The 15,282-nt window shown below is 47.0% G+C and overlaps 1 protein-coding gene across 1 annotated transcript in view; it reads right to left on the reverse strand.

Annotated features, from left to right (window-relative positions):
* Positions 1 to 14,192, reverse strand: part of CAPN2 (calpain 2) — a 30,487-nt gene extending 16,295 nt beyond the window's left edge. Inside the window, exons 1-5 of the mRNA XM_065834510.2 lie at positions 13,936 to 14,192; positions 12,958 to 13,027; positions 3,615 to 3,733; positions 3,108 to 3,241; positions 2,037 to 2,205 (exon numbers count right to left, since the gene is read on the reverse strand). Of these exons, the coding sequence (XP_065690582.1) occupies positions 2,037 to 2,205; positions 3,108 to 3,241; positions 3,615 to 3,733; positions 12,958 to 13,027; positions 13,936 to 14,172 (729 nt within the window). The 5' untranslated portion in view covers positions 14,173 to 14,192. The remainder of the gene's footprint in view (positions 1 to 2,036; positions 2,206 to 3,107; positions 3,242 to 3,614; positions 3,734 to 12,957; positions 13,028 to 13,935) is intronic.
* Positions 14,193 to 15,282: the final 1,090 nt, after the last annotated feature.

A 15,282-nucleotide genomic window follows, 5' to 3' on the forward strand; every position in this document is an offset into this window, starting at 1 on the left:
GTGGGAGAGGTCACCTTTCCCCAGCACCACCACCCTCAGACCTGCCATGCAGGAGATCAAGGGAAAAGGCTACACTTTGGATGCCATTTCTATCTGCTCCCACCTGGAGTCCTGCATCCAGCTCTGGAGCCCTCATTACAGGAAAGACATGGACCTGTTGGAGAGGGGCCAGAGGAGGGACACGAAAATGATTGGAGGGATGGAACAGCTCTGCTATGAGGACAGGGTGAAAGAGTTGGGGTTGTTGAGCCTGGAGAAGGAAGGCTCTGAGGAGACTTTATTGCAGCCTTTCAGTACTCAAAATGAGCCTATACAAAAGACAGGGACAGACTTTTTAGCAGGGCCTGTTGCAACAGGACAAGGGGTAATGGTTTTAAACTAAAGGAGGGGAGACTCAGGTTAGACGTGAGCAAGAAATGTTTTGCAATGAGGGTGGTGAAACACTGGCCCAGGTTGCCCAGAGAGGTGGTAGATGCCCCACCCCTGGAGACATTCAAGGCCAGGCTGGATGGGGCTCTGAGCAACCTGATCTGGTTGAAGATGTCCCTGCTTATGGCAGAGGGGTTGGACTAGATGAGATCTGAAGGTCCCTTCCAACCCAAACTGTTCTATGATTCTATGACCTGAAGGCCTATCACCCTCTCACTGTTTCAGGGCCACTACAACACTCGAGCAGTCTGGCCTATCAATACTGCAGAGAAAAAACGGTTCTTGCTAGAAAGTGACTGCTCGACATCTTGCTCTAAAGACACTTAAACCTTTATGAAACATATGTTTACCGTTGCCTTCCTACCATTTCAGAAAGTGCATGATCTTTAAACAAGCAAATCTGAGGTTTAAAAGACAGGCAGGGTGGTATCAAGCAGGATTCCTGCTGTCAGTTCATGCCCTGTTACTGCTCACAGTGCACTCTCCATGTAGTGCGTAACTTCTGTGTTACTATTTCTCTGATGGAAGAGAAGATTTAACAGGATTTTTTCAAAGGCTAAACTCACCAATAATTAGCTTATAATACAGAAAGTGTCAGCATTTATCAACAAAAGAATATATTTACTTTTCCCCACCCCTCAATGAGATTTGTACCATTCTGGGGCAAAAATCCAGATGTCAGATTCTTATCTAAATGCAAACTAGTAAAACAGTCCTTGAAAGAGCTGCAAAGTTGCACAGTGATGTTAACCAAGTACTTTTCCTGCTGTGAAGCTTTCCTCTCCTGTGACTCTGATTTAACTTAAAAAATGATAGGAAACATTTCAGTTTATATTATGAACATGGTCCTTGTAAACAGTTTACCTCCCCTTTAGACATAACTAAGATGTAATCTCCTTTGGGAGTAGGGTGATTATCATAATAACAGCACTTAGACTCGTCTGTTTCAGTGAGACTAAAGCAATGCTGAATCCTTGCAGGAAAGAGGGCCAAAGCTCCTCTTTTCCTTCTAGTGCAGGTTCAGCTTTTCGCAACATCTTTTCCCATAAAACCTTTTAAAGGTCTGGTGACAGTCCGAGCCTCCCTGCTTCCAGAACAAAGCCCATATTTTTGGGGAACATTTTGGCTCAATTGTTATGACAAACATGCTATGGCAAGGATGGAGGTTGCCACCTCTGAACATCTGACTGCAGAAGCCATTAGCAGTGACTTTCTGTCCAAATCCGCTCAGCCTCTACCAACCTGCTGCTAAGCTACAGGCTCTCTTAAGAACAAAGGTATATATCAGGACCCTTAATGAGTTCCCTGTATGGTTTGTTGCCATGAACCTATGGAACAGCAAAATCTTTAAGTCTCAAGGAAGAAAAACACGAGAGACATCAAGCTTTTATGCATGAAGTTAACCTATTTTGATTTCAACCTATTATAATGCCCCAGAAGAGAATGTGCCTATGTCGCACTCTGGGGTCAAAAGGAGAGCAGAAAAGTGGAGGCAGAGGGGACCAGCATCCTCTGTGCACCTCCTGTGCATGGAGCACAGGTACATCCCCTAGCTGTCTGCACACACAGCAAGAGCTGAGTGTCCAGCAACAGGCCCGCCAACTCACGTCAATGGAGCAGCCAAGGAGAGAGCCTTTCTGAAGTGCCTTCTGAATGATTCTGAAGAGGTTGGGTGGTGCCTTCTGCAGCTCATACCATTCTGCAATTCCACCAGTGAAGTCCTCGAAGCCTTCAGTGGTGGTGCCACCAGAGAGAGACTCGTATGAGCCATTCAGCCTGCATGAAAGGGGACAAACACACACAACCATCAGTCTCCCTATTTTCTTCTTGTCACAGACACAACCATCAGGTTCCCTATTGTCCCCTTCTCTCGGAGAGAGGGATTCAGTTCCCCAACTGCCACAGCATTTCTGCTTTCAACAGCACCACAGTGGCTATGAATGCACTGTCTCCCATTCAGCTTTGCTTCTTAGACCTCTGTACTGGCAAAGTCCCACCATAAAATATTATATGATCAAGTATACAGATTCTGTCATATCAATGACAAAAATCATGGACACTATTTGAAGAAAAAATAATATTTAAAAAATCAAGGGCTAACAATTTGCCTCTCTAGTTCCACCCAGTCTTTTAATTCCTTTAACAACTATGGGTCTGATTTTCAGCTGATCCAAATCAGCTCAGTTTCTTAAGACAATCAAAAACAGTAATGTTAGATGGCAGAATTCCTCCCTGACCAAAACTAGAAATTCAGTTTTGACCATCTTCACCCTGAACAGAGACCTGGGCACGTGGACTGGCATGCTTTGCACGCTGAAGCACTGCTGCTGCAAACCCTCACAGATGCGCAGGGCACATGAAATGGAGCTTCCCAAGTCCAGGTGACAGAAGACAGCACTCCAGGACCAGTCTTACCTTGAGATGCAAGAACTATTTTTCCTGGCTAGCAGCAAAGCCAGTACTTTTGGCTACTGGTCTTAAGCACCTGACAGCAAAGCTTTACTAAAGCAGTCATAGAAGCAGTCAAGCAGCAGCAATACCCTAGAAGTTTTAAAGGCTGACATTTTATAGGTGTAGTATCAGGACAGCTGAGGATGCTGTGAGGAGGCATGAAGAGATTTGAGGGGAGTGAAAGCAGTCTCCCTCGCCTTAGCAGGGCCACCCTGGCCTCAACTCACTTGGCATAGGCCTTCTCCAGCAGCGCGCTCCAAAACTCACTGCCCTCTGCCGAGTGCACGAAGAGCAGCTCCCCATTCTTGGTGGGCAGCCTGTCATCCACCACGACGTCCACCCACTCACCATACTGCCAGAACTGGAAAGAGAGAATAAACTCCCCATCACCACCCCATGATGTGCACTCACGTCACCAGGACACTGATCTGTTAACACCAATTTCCTGGATGAAAAGCAATCCCCCTCGCAGTCAGCTCCATCCATCCTGTTGAGGGATGCACGTCCTCAGATGGATCTGCCAGTGGAGGAAGGTCCACAAAGACAGCCCCTACTCCCAGCTCTTTAGTTAGCGGTTCTCGTCCTTCACCACCATTGCCCTTCTTGGATTTCTGCATGACTCTTTGATGTCACTCTGATTGTTCCAAGAAACACCCAACACATAGACATAGCCAGCCACTCCAGCTCCTGGCCAACAGCACTGGCGAAAAGACAAGGGCCAGTTTTTCACCCACCTGGAAGTGGAAAATTCCTGCATATTTATCCTGGAAGCTCTGGTCCTTGGGAACGACACGAGCCAGAATTTCTTCATTCAGGGTTAGAGAGGCAATAGCAGCCAAGAGCCAACAGTCCCCTGTAAAGCAAAAAAAAAGTTACTTATTCAAACTTTATTCTTTAGGGTTTGTACTGCATAGGGATTGTGCATTATGACTAATAATGATAACTAATAGAGCTGCAATGAGATGGTCCCTCCCATTACTTTACCTCCAAGGGAAGCCAAATGCATGCACACAAAGACAGGCCACTTCCAGGTAAGTTTTGTGTTTCCTCAAGACCAAAGTAACAAAAAAAAAGTAAAAGCAGGCTTTCTGTGATCTACCGGCACAGTTATCACCCATGCTGGGACTATGTGAAACAAAACTGAGCGTTTACAGGTTAGGAAGCAGCATGGGGAAAAGGCAAACAGCCAGGCCTATGGGCATACGTAGGTATTCAGGGGTACAGGTTTTTCTCAGAAGATCAGTGTTTTCTCAAGCATAGCCTGTTTTCCTTTCTCTCCTCTATGCTTATAAACGCCTGTTGACTTGCCATCCAGAGATCTACCCAATGGACAAACTTCCTTTAAGGTCTCTTGCCAGACTCCTACCAATAGAAGCTCCTTTCACCTCATATACCTCTGGAGGCTCCTGCTAGAGGCCTCTCTGTTTAGTCCCACATCCCATCTCTGGTGCTGGTCATCAGAGAGCCAGGAGAGGTCTGAAGGCAGGCACTGTTCCCCAGCCCCACACACCTCTTCACCCTTCCTGGGATGGAGCCAACATACACCAAGCCTGCACGCCAGAGCTCCAGGGCACAGGCTGTCTGGACAGTATTTTTCCATACCTTCTCCTACAAAGCAGAGGGAGGAGGAGACCACAACTATATAAACATTACTTCTGTTTTCTGTAATTATTTTCAGAAACCAGTGTTACTTTGAGAGAGTGGTTACCTTTCTGCTCAGCCATGGGTCTTCTGCAGCCTTCTACAAGTTGATTATGGATTTACAGACCCAGGTGATCCCCTGACTCCCACTACTTAACACGTTACTCCTTGTTAGCATTACCAGATCTGTTGTTGCCTTGCTTTGTGAACACAGGAAAATTGGTATTACATCCCACAGTCACCCTGCAGTGTATGTAGGGCTGTAGGTTCAAGAAGCATGAGCCACCCACAGCAAGTCAGAAGCCAGCAAAGCAGCTGCCTCTATACAGCCAGCTCTCTTCTATAGGAAAAGGGTCAAAAGCTCACAGGTGAGAATCTGGGGTCCGAATGGGCAACTGGGAGAAAATCTCAGGGAGAAGCAGCACCTCATCACTCTCAGACTCAAACCCAGCACTGCTCAGATAACACTAGGAGGAACACAAGGAACCTGCAACTCCCTCCAGCCTGCTCATCACTTTTCATAGCTGAGACCCAGCAGCAGCTCTATGAATGACATTTGTCCCATGGCCCTTTTTGCATCTCATGAAAGGTGGAAGGCGTGAAATGGCAGAATAATTTCAAAACCTGAGATGCTTTTACTATTTCACGACCTAGAGGGGAATAACCGAACATAAAACTTTCCCTTCAGCCCTGCCTCTGGCTGCTTGTACTGCAATGGAGAAATCGTCGTGTCAAAGAAGTTTTTCAAACAGGAAAGTCATCTTGCCATTCCCCTGTGACAGATTACGAAGCAATGAGGATGTTCCCCTCCCTCCTCTGTGACAGCACATCCATTTCACCCTGCAAAGCATTCTTCTCACAGCCTCATTCGTGGCATCGAGACCATCCTCCCTGGGAGCTGCACACCCACTGGGGCCCTGGTGCACTCAGAGGCACCGCCAAGCACAGCAATTGTGCTTGCTGGGAAAGAGATTGGGGTCAGAAGATACTAAGAGACATTCTTAGATGGGCTAATCTACAATTAACAGTGTGATCCTCTGCCCCCAGCCGAGTGAGGGCTTTAGCAGTTACCCTTCACAGAAGTTCTCCTTACAGAGGAGGACATTAAAGAGCTCTGCAAATAAACCCTTCTGTCAAAAGGCAACAACAGGGCTTCAGCTTAGATCTGTGCTCTCCCATACACAACCTGCCTGCATAAAGTGGTTTATGTTTTGTTTTGGGGTGTTTTGTTGTTTGTTTGTTTGGTGACCAAAGAAGCCTTTGAACAAACCCAACAGCATGGTAATCACCTGGGAGAGACTGCCCAGAGATTCCTTCTATACTGAGAATCCCGTTTTTATTAAGTCCCACAAACAGGTAGTTTCTGGACAAGAGTTCGGCTTCCTAAAGTCCAAGATGTAATTACCTGCTAGAAAACAGCCCTGGCACTTTGACTGGGGCTTTTGTGGGTCAGGCTGCATTAATGCCATACTGGTACTATATATATACCTCTGAATTAATATTATATCGCATCCACTCCTTCCTCCTTAACTTGTTCTTCTCCCACTGGCACTCATCGCACAGCAAGTCAATTCATTAACCCAGACAAAACAGTCCTTCTGTCGCCTTACTGAGTTAAAGGAGGTCACAGCTTGTGACAGGCCTCTTCTGGGTCCAGAAAGTGGTGGATTGCTCTGTATTTTGGCAGTAGAAGTATCATATGTCAGAGGCAGTGTGGGAGAAGGAGATGGATGTAAATGTATGTGTGCACTGGACCAACACACACCACAGGAGACCTGAACGCTCTCCATCTACATCCCAGCACTGCACAGGGGTGGACAATACCCTTGGCTTTACCTCCAGGCTCCTTGGTGTTTATAAGACCAACAAAATCCTAAAAGAAGGAAAAGAGAGGGGATCTTTGTTGTCCCTACTGTGCTGCTGTCCCTCCAGCAGAACAATAATTCACACTCGGGAAAAATTAGCAAGCCTTGGTGAGACTTGTAACAAAGAGCAACCTCAAAGCATCTTGAATACTGGGAACAGGCATGCGACAAGTCACCAATATATAAATTATCAGGTTAACTGGTCTCAACACATAGGTCACATAATTGATAACCTGCAGATGGGTGCCTGTCAGAGCAGCACAACAACCCCAGCGCACACCCCAGGCTCTGCAAGGCTTTTACAAACTGACACACACAACTCAGAGGTGAAGTGAGTCCCTGGCATCTCAGACCTACACTAGCTAGGCTAAAGCCAGTACCAGTACACTTACCTAGACTTCTAGGATGCCTTCCCATGGCTAGGCAGATCCATGCCCTCATTCAGACTACTTTAGATAAACCCAGAAAGAGAGCAACCGAGCCTGGTCAGCGCAGCTCTGCTGGTCCTAAGGCACAGCTGGGTAAAGCCATACAGCTCCTGGCCTCTACAACAAAGCTTCAGGCAGAGCTGAAGGCACTTTGTGCATGCTCTGTCAGGTGGGTGGAAACAGCTGGAGGCATGTCCTGTGCCCCTTGTTTGCAGTCAGCTGTGGAGGTGTTTTTCCTCTCAATTGCTCAATCTGCAGAATAAAGCAGAGTTCACATTGCACAGCCTTACACAACCAGGCAAACCTGACCACCCCAAGAAATTCCCAGAGTATTTGACATTGGTATTACTATCCTCAGAAAAACTGTGCTGATTTCAATCAGTAGCAAGTCTGACTCAGAGAGCAGCTGTCCCACCACCCTTCCAAAGAAATATTAGTATTTCTATTCCATAAACAAGGCAGAGGCTGGGCAGGCAGAGAGCAGCACTGAAAGAATAAGTGAACAACTCCACACAACCACAATAACTGAGGAAGTCTTGGTCACAAAGCTGCTTAGGGATCTGGATTAAGAGCATACATCCTTTAATGCCATAATACATCTTTGAGTGAGATTTCCCCCGTAGATAAGAAGCACCAAAGTTCAAGAAAGAGTTCTGGGCGATTCAGTTCAAGAAGGACAAGGAACTGCTTGAGAGAGTCCAGTGCGGAGACACCAAGATGATGAAGGGAGTGGAGCATCTCCCGCATGAGGAAAGGCTGAGGGAGCTGAGTCTAGTTTGGAGAAGAGGAGACTGAGGGGTGACCTCAGTAATGTTTATAAATATGTAAAGGGTGAGTGTCACGAGGATGGAGCCAGGCTCTTCTTGGTGACATCCAATGGTAAGACAAGGGGCAACGGGTACAAAGTGGAACACAAGAGGTTCCACTTAAACATGAGAAGAAACTTCTTCACAGTGAGGGTGCCAGAGCACTGGAACAGGCTGCCCAGGTGGGTTGTGGAGTCTCTTTCTCTGGAGACATTCAAAACCCACCTGGACACCTTCCTGTGTAACCTCATCTGGGTGTTCCTGCTCTGGTAGGGGGATTGGACTGGATGATCTTCTGAGGTCCCTTCCAATCCCTAACATTCTGTGATTCTGCGAAACTCCCCCCAGAGGATCTCTAAGCCCATAAGCAGAGTTTATAAATAATTTCCTTTACTTTCTAGCTGTCCCATCAAGACAGATATGAAGACAAAGAAACAGCAACTTTGTTGTAGAAATCTTTCTGTTGAACTTTATGCTGGTTTCTAAGGAGAATTTGGAGCCAGACTGTCATGGTTTAACCCCAGCTGGCAAGCAGGACCATGCAGCCACTTGCTCATTCCCTCCCCCCAAGTGGGATCAGGTAGAGAATCAGAAAGTGAAAAAAACCCTTGTGGTTTGAGATAAGAACAGTTTAATAGGATAGCAGAGGAAGAGAAAATAGTCATAATGATAGTAGAATGTACAAAACAAGTGATGCACAATGCAATTGCTCACAGCCCGCAGCCCAAATAACCTGTTCATTCCCAAGCGGTGGTATTTGTGCCCTAGGACCAACTCCAGCTTATACACTGAGCAGAAGGAAGAAGTGTGGTAAGGAACACCCTTTTGGCCAACTTGGATCAGCCATCCAGGCTGTGCTCCCTCCCAGCTTCTTGTGCATCTTGCAGGGCATGGGAAGCCGAAAAATGTCTTGACTACCCAGCAACAACCAAAGCATCCGTGTACTATAAATATTATTCTCAAACTAAATCCAAAACACAGCCACTAGAAAGAAAATTAATTCTACCCCAGCCAAAACCAGGACACAGACACACATAGATCTTAACGCAGACAACTCTGGGCAAGACCTTCTTGAGGTTAAAAGGCAGACACAGCATATATGAGAGACACACCACCCTTTGGTTTCCACATTTTAAAGCACTCCACAGTCAAGATATCATCTCTCCCTTTCTGAACAGTCATCACTAAAAGTAGACCTGACAATTCAAAGCCTGGATGAGAACAGATCTTGTAATAATACCTGGAGTTTTAGCCTGCGCTAAGTAAGCCTGAGCAGGGTCTTTAACGAACAGCCTTAATTATAAGAACTGGCCCTTTTGTAAGGCTCTTTACAGTGACTTTCCTTTGATAGAGAAGGCAAGTCCAAGAGGAAGCTAACAGACAGGTTACTTAAATGAAGAATTTAAAAGGAGTTAGCCAGGCTGGGTTAATCATGGAGAATTTTTGTAAATGCACAATACAGTAGGCAGAATAAGGTTATGAGAAAAGGGAATATTATACAGATGCGAGTTTATTTATATCTACAAGAAGTACTATCTTTCCTGTCATGCTTGCTTTATGCTGCTATCATTGTTTTACTTCTCATCTCGATACATCCAACTCTGCCTTTACCTAATCTCCAGCTATAAATAAGAATTTTGCAAATAATTTAATTGGAAGGCAAGCATTAACAGCCATAAGGGCTTAAAATTGGTCATTCTAAAGAGCAGAGACAAGCAAACCACCCCCATGGAGCGCCTGGAGGGCTGTAAGTGGAAGGCAGCTCCTCTGATCACTGCACAGCTCGTGTAAGAGTATGAAGTCAAAGGAAAAATGTACATTTGGCCAATCTCAGACACGTCATTATTTTAAAACACTCATAAGCGTAGATTAACAGCTATTAAATGTATTTATTTTAACACCATGGGCCTCCAGGAGGTTTTCTGGTTAGAAACATGAGGCTGTGGCAACCCACATAGAGTAGAGTGGATGACAGCATGGGAAAACCATTCATCTGATTTTCTAAATTAATCCTATTCAATTCATTATTTTTCCACACATTTTTATGCAAGGAGGAGACACCTGATTCCAAACAGCAGATGAGAGATATTGTGCTGTGTATGGCCCGGTGTTGTGATACCATGGTGACATCCCCTCCAGAGAAGGTGGTTACGGGTGAATAAACTTCCTCTCGGCAGTGGCTTTGGTTCCTCCCCTCCGCTTGTAATGAGTCACCACATCCCATGTGTTGCTATTCTTTGCCAAATACCATCACTGACTTCAGCTCTGATACTCTAACTCCAAATACTTTGCTGTAGAAGTTTCCCCTAAAAAGTAATAAAACCAGAATAATCTAAAGCCCAAGGGACAGAACTTTGGTGTCTGGAGAACCTAACAAACTGCAACCTTGTAGCAGGGACAACCTTTTCTGTGCTCACAACCAGCTATGCCTTTTATGCATTGCAGAGTTGTATAGTCCAGGCCAAAAATAATTAAACACATTTGTAGACTGCATCTGGCCCACAGACCGAAGAGTCCTGGGCTAAAAGGAACATCTGTATCGCTGCTCATCAGCCGAGCTGCTCGGTTACGCATCCCCTGCCAAGCAGCCTGCTGCAGCAGTGACAGGCGCGTGTGCTTCAGATGCCTCATCTGTCCCTGTGGTACTCCAAGATGTTCTGAAAGGCTTAGCAATAGTGATGAAATTCTACGTGGGCACAGGTCTGTTTCTCTGTGAATAAGCCTTTTGGGTAATAAATAGACTACAAAAGCTTCCTATGGAAAAAAGCAACATAAAAAGCACAAGTTTCCAAGACCACCTGATGTTTTCCAGTGCAATCTTTGTGATATCCTAAAATCATAAAATCAGAGAATAGAATCATTTTGGTTGGAAGATACCCTCAAGATCATTGAGCCCAACCATTCACCTAGCACTGGCACTAAACCATGTTCCTAAGAACCTCATCTACATGTGAGAGGACATCAGTATCAGCACACAAAGTTCAAGTAAATGGAAGCTTAAACAAATGGATCGATACAAATGCTGGTGTCAGATCGCACAGTGGCAAAAAAAATGTATTTGTACAGCACATCTGCTAGCCTCATTGTGTGAAAAAGCAGAGATTCAATATAGACTCTTAGTAACTCAATGGCTATATAGAAAAAAGATCAATAGCATGTCATCTTTTATCAACTACTAAACTGTCAAGCAATAGCAAAATCCTGGCCATATTCATAAGAAGATAGTGGGTTGAGTCATAGCAGTAATTAGTCATAGTGAAAACAGTAATATAAACAAGAACATTAACAACCTCCTATTCGAATATTGTTTCAGGAGATAAAACAATATAAACTATAAGTCAGTTCATATCCTTTGGTAGTATCATATAGCCTCATGAGAACATGTAGCTGGTCCAAAGACTGTTAAGACAAATGCTTTCATCAATTTAAAACAAGGTTTGTCATTACCAACAGCAATTCTACAACCTGAAAACTAAGTTACAAATCTTTCTTTACAGTGCTCTTGCTGCCACAACATCTGGATAGAAAAGCTGGAAGCCCGCAGAAGGCAGAAAGTAACTAAATAGTTTCAGAAATGAGCATCTAAACAAAATGCCAGTTGTTGAAATGGCATTACAATAAACTGCCATTTCACACTGAGCTGCTCCTTAGCTGTGAAATTTCATAGTTTAGGAAAAAAAAAAAAGAGGACAGATGTCTAGCACATGTGTTAAGCACTGGGACACCCTTTACGCCAAAAAAGTCGTGGTGGGGCAGACTTGGGCAGAGAACACACAAAGGAAGCTGGTGACAGGCTAAGGACTTCACCAATGACACAACAGAGCCTAATTCATGCCACAGGTGATATTTGAGTATGAGGAGAACTAAATTCACAATCTAAGTATTTTTTTCTGTCAGGGCTTTTTACATAAATTGTATCTAGTTGCTAAAGCACCAACCTGAATAACTTCTGAAAGAAAACATAAGCTCAAAACATGAGAAATAGGCTTCCCTATCCGTTAGATTTTTGGACATGAAAACACAAATAACAGCAGCAGAATTAGAGAATAAGAAGCCACTGTGTGGCTAATATTATGCTGATGAAAAGCAAACAGAACTTCATTCCTTTGCCAATCCAAAAGCACAACACACAGCACATATGAGTCATGTTTCTCTACACCAAGAGCTTTCCCTCAACCACTCTATCAGTCTAACCTAACACCCTCTTCCTACAGCTGCGGAATAACTGGGAGTCTCACTGCTTCAACTTCAGCTTATTTCCTCTTGCACCCCCGCAGCTGCCCATCTCACCAGCCTCCACACTGCCTTCTGGGAGGACAGACACAGAGGCACTCGCCTAAAACCCCATCTGACAGGCAAGAGGCTTTGAGATGTGGATGGTCATGCATGTACAGCCCAGTTAAGCCAATCCCTTTCCCACTGTCCCCTGGAGCCTCCCCCAGGCTGGCCCATCCCTCCTGAAATAGCCCAGTTTTGTTTTCCTTGAGAGCTGGCAAGCAGCTGGGAATCCCTCCATATAACTTATTTTCTCTCTATTGCATCTCTCCCACTGGGGAACGAAACGCCCCACTATACACGCAACTGCTCTTCTAAGCAGACTGCTAAAGGCAGAAATTAGTCAGGCTGCTGTCAGGCATACGGATGCAGACATGAAAGGAGCTGGTGCCAATCAGAAAAGCCATCAGGAAACCAGTCTGTGCCATCCCTGCTCAGTGCACGCAGCTAGGCTGTGCTCGGTGCACAAACACACATGCTCCCTTACAGGAACGGCAGGACGTGCGGTTCCAACTAAATAGCCCTGGACAGGTTATACAGAAGTATGTTTTTTATGAGTGTAAGGAGTGATAACCCAGGCCAGTGAGAATGATATCTGAGGTTGGAAAACCGCCCCTGTATGTATGATGTGCGAATGTTGGGCTTGGGTGTGTGAATGAGTGGGTCAGAAAGCAGCCCACGAGGTATGCATGGCAACATGACTGAAAACAGACACAAGGGTGGTGTGTTTGGAATAACAGTTATTGAAAAAACATCTTGTTTAACCTCTTAGTCCAGGCCCATATATGTAAAACCTATAAATTGTCAATGGCTAATAAAGAGGGCCTCAGCCTGGCTCAGCTCTCTGCTCTGCCTGGCTCTGCGCTCCTTCCTGAACACAATCTCTGCCTCTGTGTGCATCTTTGTCTGCGTCCCAGTGTGCAAGAAAGATTTAATTTCATATGAAGAGAGGTGGTAGGATGCAAAAGGATATATTTACAGAGTGAGTTGCAGCCTAGTATAAACTCTGGTGTCCTGGCGCAGCACCTACATGGAAAACTCAGCTTTCTGCTTCCCCCTTACCTAAGGCCCCTTGGCAGATGTCTGTGCGAGTGGCTCCACCGGCTATGAACTGTGGGCTGGAACACAGCTCCTGGGAAGGAAACAAGCCTTGCATTACATATATCCACAGGGATGAAAGGGAACAAGGCCCCACCTGCAGCAAACTTAAGCAACTGACAACAGCAGGACAAGCCCACAGAGATGGAGCAGGTCAGGGATGAGCACAGGATATCATGCTAAGCGTGGTGAAAACGGGAGCTGGTGACCAAAGTTTGTGGGCAGCCATATCACTTCACAGTATGTGCCACAAGGTCCACTGCATTTTTAAACACGTGCACACATCATTCCACTATTACCTCCCCACCACTGACTACACCAGGGTCTTTCAGAGATGCCCAGGCACTCCAGAGTCCATCTGACCCGATGGCTCCTGTGGCCAGACAGGGCTGCTTCATCAGCCACGGGTGCAGCCTGAGCGAGGGCTCATGAGGGAAACCTCCATATCGTGGTCAGCTCATCTCTCTGCTAACAGAAAGAGTTACCCGAAGCGACAGCTCCAAGTGCTACTCAAAGTAAGCAGTTTGACCCCAGGGAGAATTCAGGCCCGAGATGTGAACGGCTTTTGTGCTGTTAGTTGTCCAGGCGGAGCACCGGACCTCAGGCGATGGGACATCCCCAAAACTCTGAGAGGCCGCAGCCTTACAAAACGGGCGAACCGCGATTTTGCAGCCGCCTGGGGTGCTGCCCGGCCAGGCTGCGCCCCCGGGTCTGAGCCCGGGGGCGCCTGCGCCCCGACCCGGTGCCGGGCGGCGGCCGGAGAAACGCCCCTCCGGGTGAGCCGAGAAGGGAGAGCGCAAACATCACACGCACACTCCCGCAGAATTAAATCAACCCCAATTTATGGGGCGGGGCGGGGAAGAGAAAAGCCGAGTGAAAAAGCGCAGTGGTGCCGCGTAACGATGCAACCGGGACCCGCAACCCTCGCCGCTGCCGCCCTACCGTGGGTCTGCGCCAGACGACGCCCTGCGTCTTGTAGGAGCTGGGCCCCAGCTCTCGGTAGCCAAGGGCGGTGGGGCCGGCGGGGAACGAGGGGTCCTGGAAGAGCCGCCCCTCCTGCAGGCATTCCTGCCGCAGTGCCCCGAAGTCCTGGCCCAGGTACGGGACGGCGTGTTCGTGCAGACCGGCGCCCAGCGCCGCCGCCCGCTCCTTCGCCACCGCCGCCGCCATCCCCGCCATCGCCCCGCTGCTGCCGCCGCCCCGCCCCGGCCCCGCCCGACATCCTCCCCCCACGGTGTCACGGATGCAGCCAGCGCTCAGCCCGGCGCCAGCCCCCGGTTTACTCCAGTCCCTTTGCATCGCGAGTCACCCGCACCCACTCCGCGTCACGGATGAAGATTCCCCCTCCCCCGAAGTGTCCACCTCTGTTCGCCGTGGACCCACAGGGAAGCACGTCTCCCTCGCAGCTGGGCATCTCATGGGCTCTGCATCTGTGCCAGTCCTAGCTCCCATTTTGCCACATGTATTCATCAATTAAAAAAAAAATATCAGTGTTTCCTGCCTGAACACCAGAATTCATGGAATAGAATCATAGAATCCTTCTGGTTGAAAGAGACTCTCGAGATCACCGAGTCCAACCATAACCTAACTCTACCACTAAACCCCGTGCCTAAGAACCTCCATGTCCAAATCTGTAAACTTAGAAAAAAAGTCCAAGGGAAAATACTATTATGGCTCGAAGATGAATATGTACCCTGTGTTGTCATCCTGTTACAATTTTGAATGTTATATGCAATAGAAATAATTTACAGCTTGATTTGCTCGTGGTAACCAAAGTACATGTTGCTGTCACCGCTGGTGTGAATCCATCCACAGCCCCCTTGTGCAGCTCAAACTGCACACAGCAAGTTTCCCCCCAAACACGCACCCCCACCATGCAGTGCAGGAAAAGGAGCGTCTCTGTTTTGGCAATGTGCTGCTGCTGAGGATGGCTGAAATGCTGCTGCTGGCATCCGCCTACTACGGCATCCCTCCAAGGGAGAATTCAAACCATTTGTTTCGTATTTTAGGTCTGACTCAGGACGTGCTGGGCGCCAGGCAGCATTCCCGGGGCGGTGGTGCAGAGACCAACAGCCCATAGTGCTGCACCCATCGCCTGCGCTTGGCTGTCCCACTGCTTCGGGAGGAGAGGCACCTCCTTTTGTGGGTCATAAATCAAGCCCTGGATGTACTACACAGTTGTTTGGAGCCATCCTATCCAACTACAATGAACATTATTGTTTGAAAAATGTCTAAAGAACCAGAAAATACACGACTGTGCTGTTTGCTGAGATGTTGTGGGACGTTTTA

Source organism: Patagioenas fasciata, chromosome 3 (genome assembly GCF_037038585.1).
Source record: "Patagioenas fasciata isolate bPatFas1 chromosome 3, bPatFas1.hap1, whole genome shotgun sequence".
In the NCBI taxonomy this organism is placed as follows: domain Eukaryota; kingdom Metazoa; phylum Chordata; class Aves; order Columbiformes; family Columbidae; genus Patagioenas; species Patagioenas fasciata.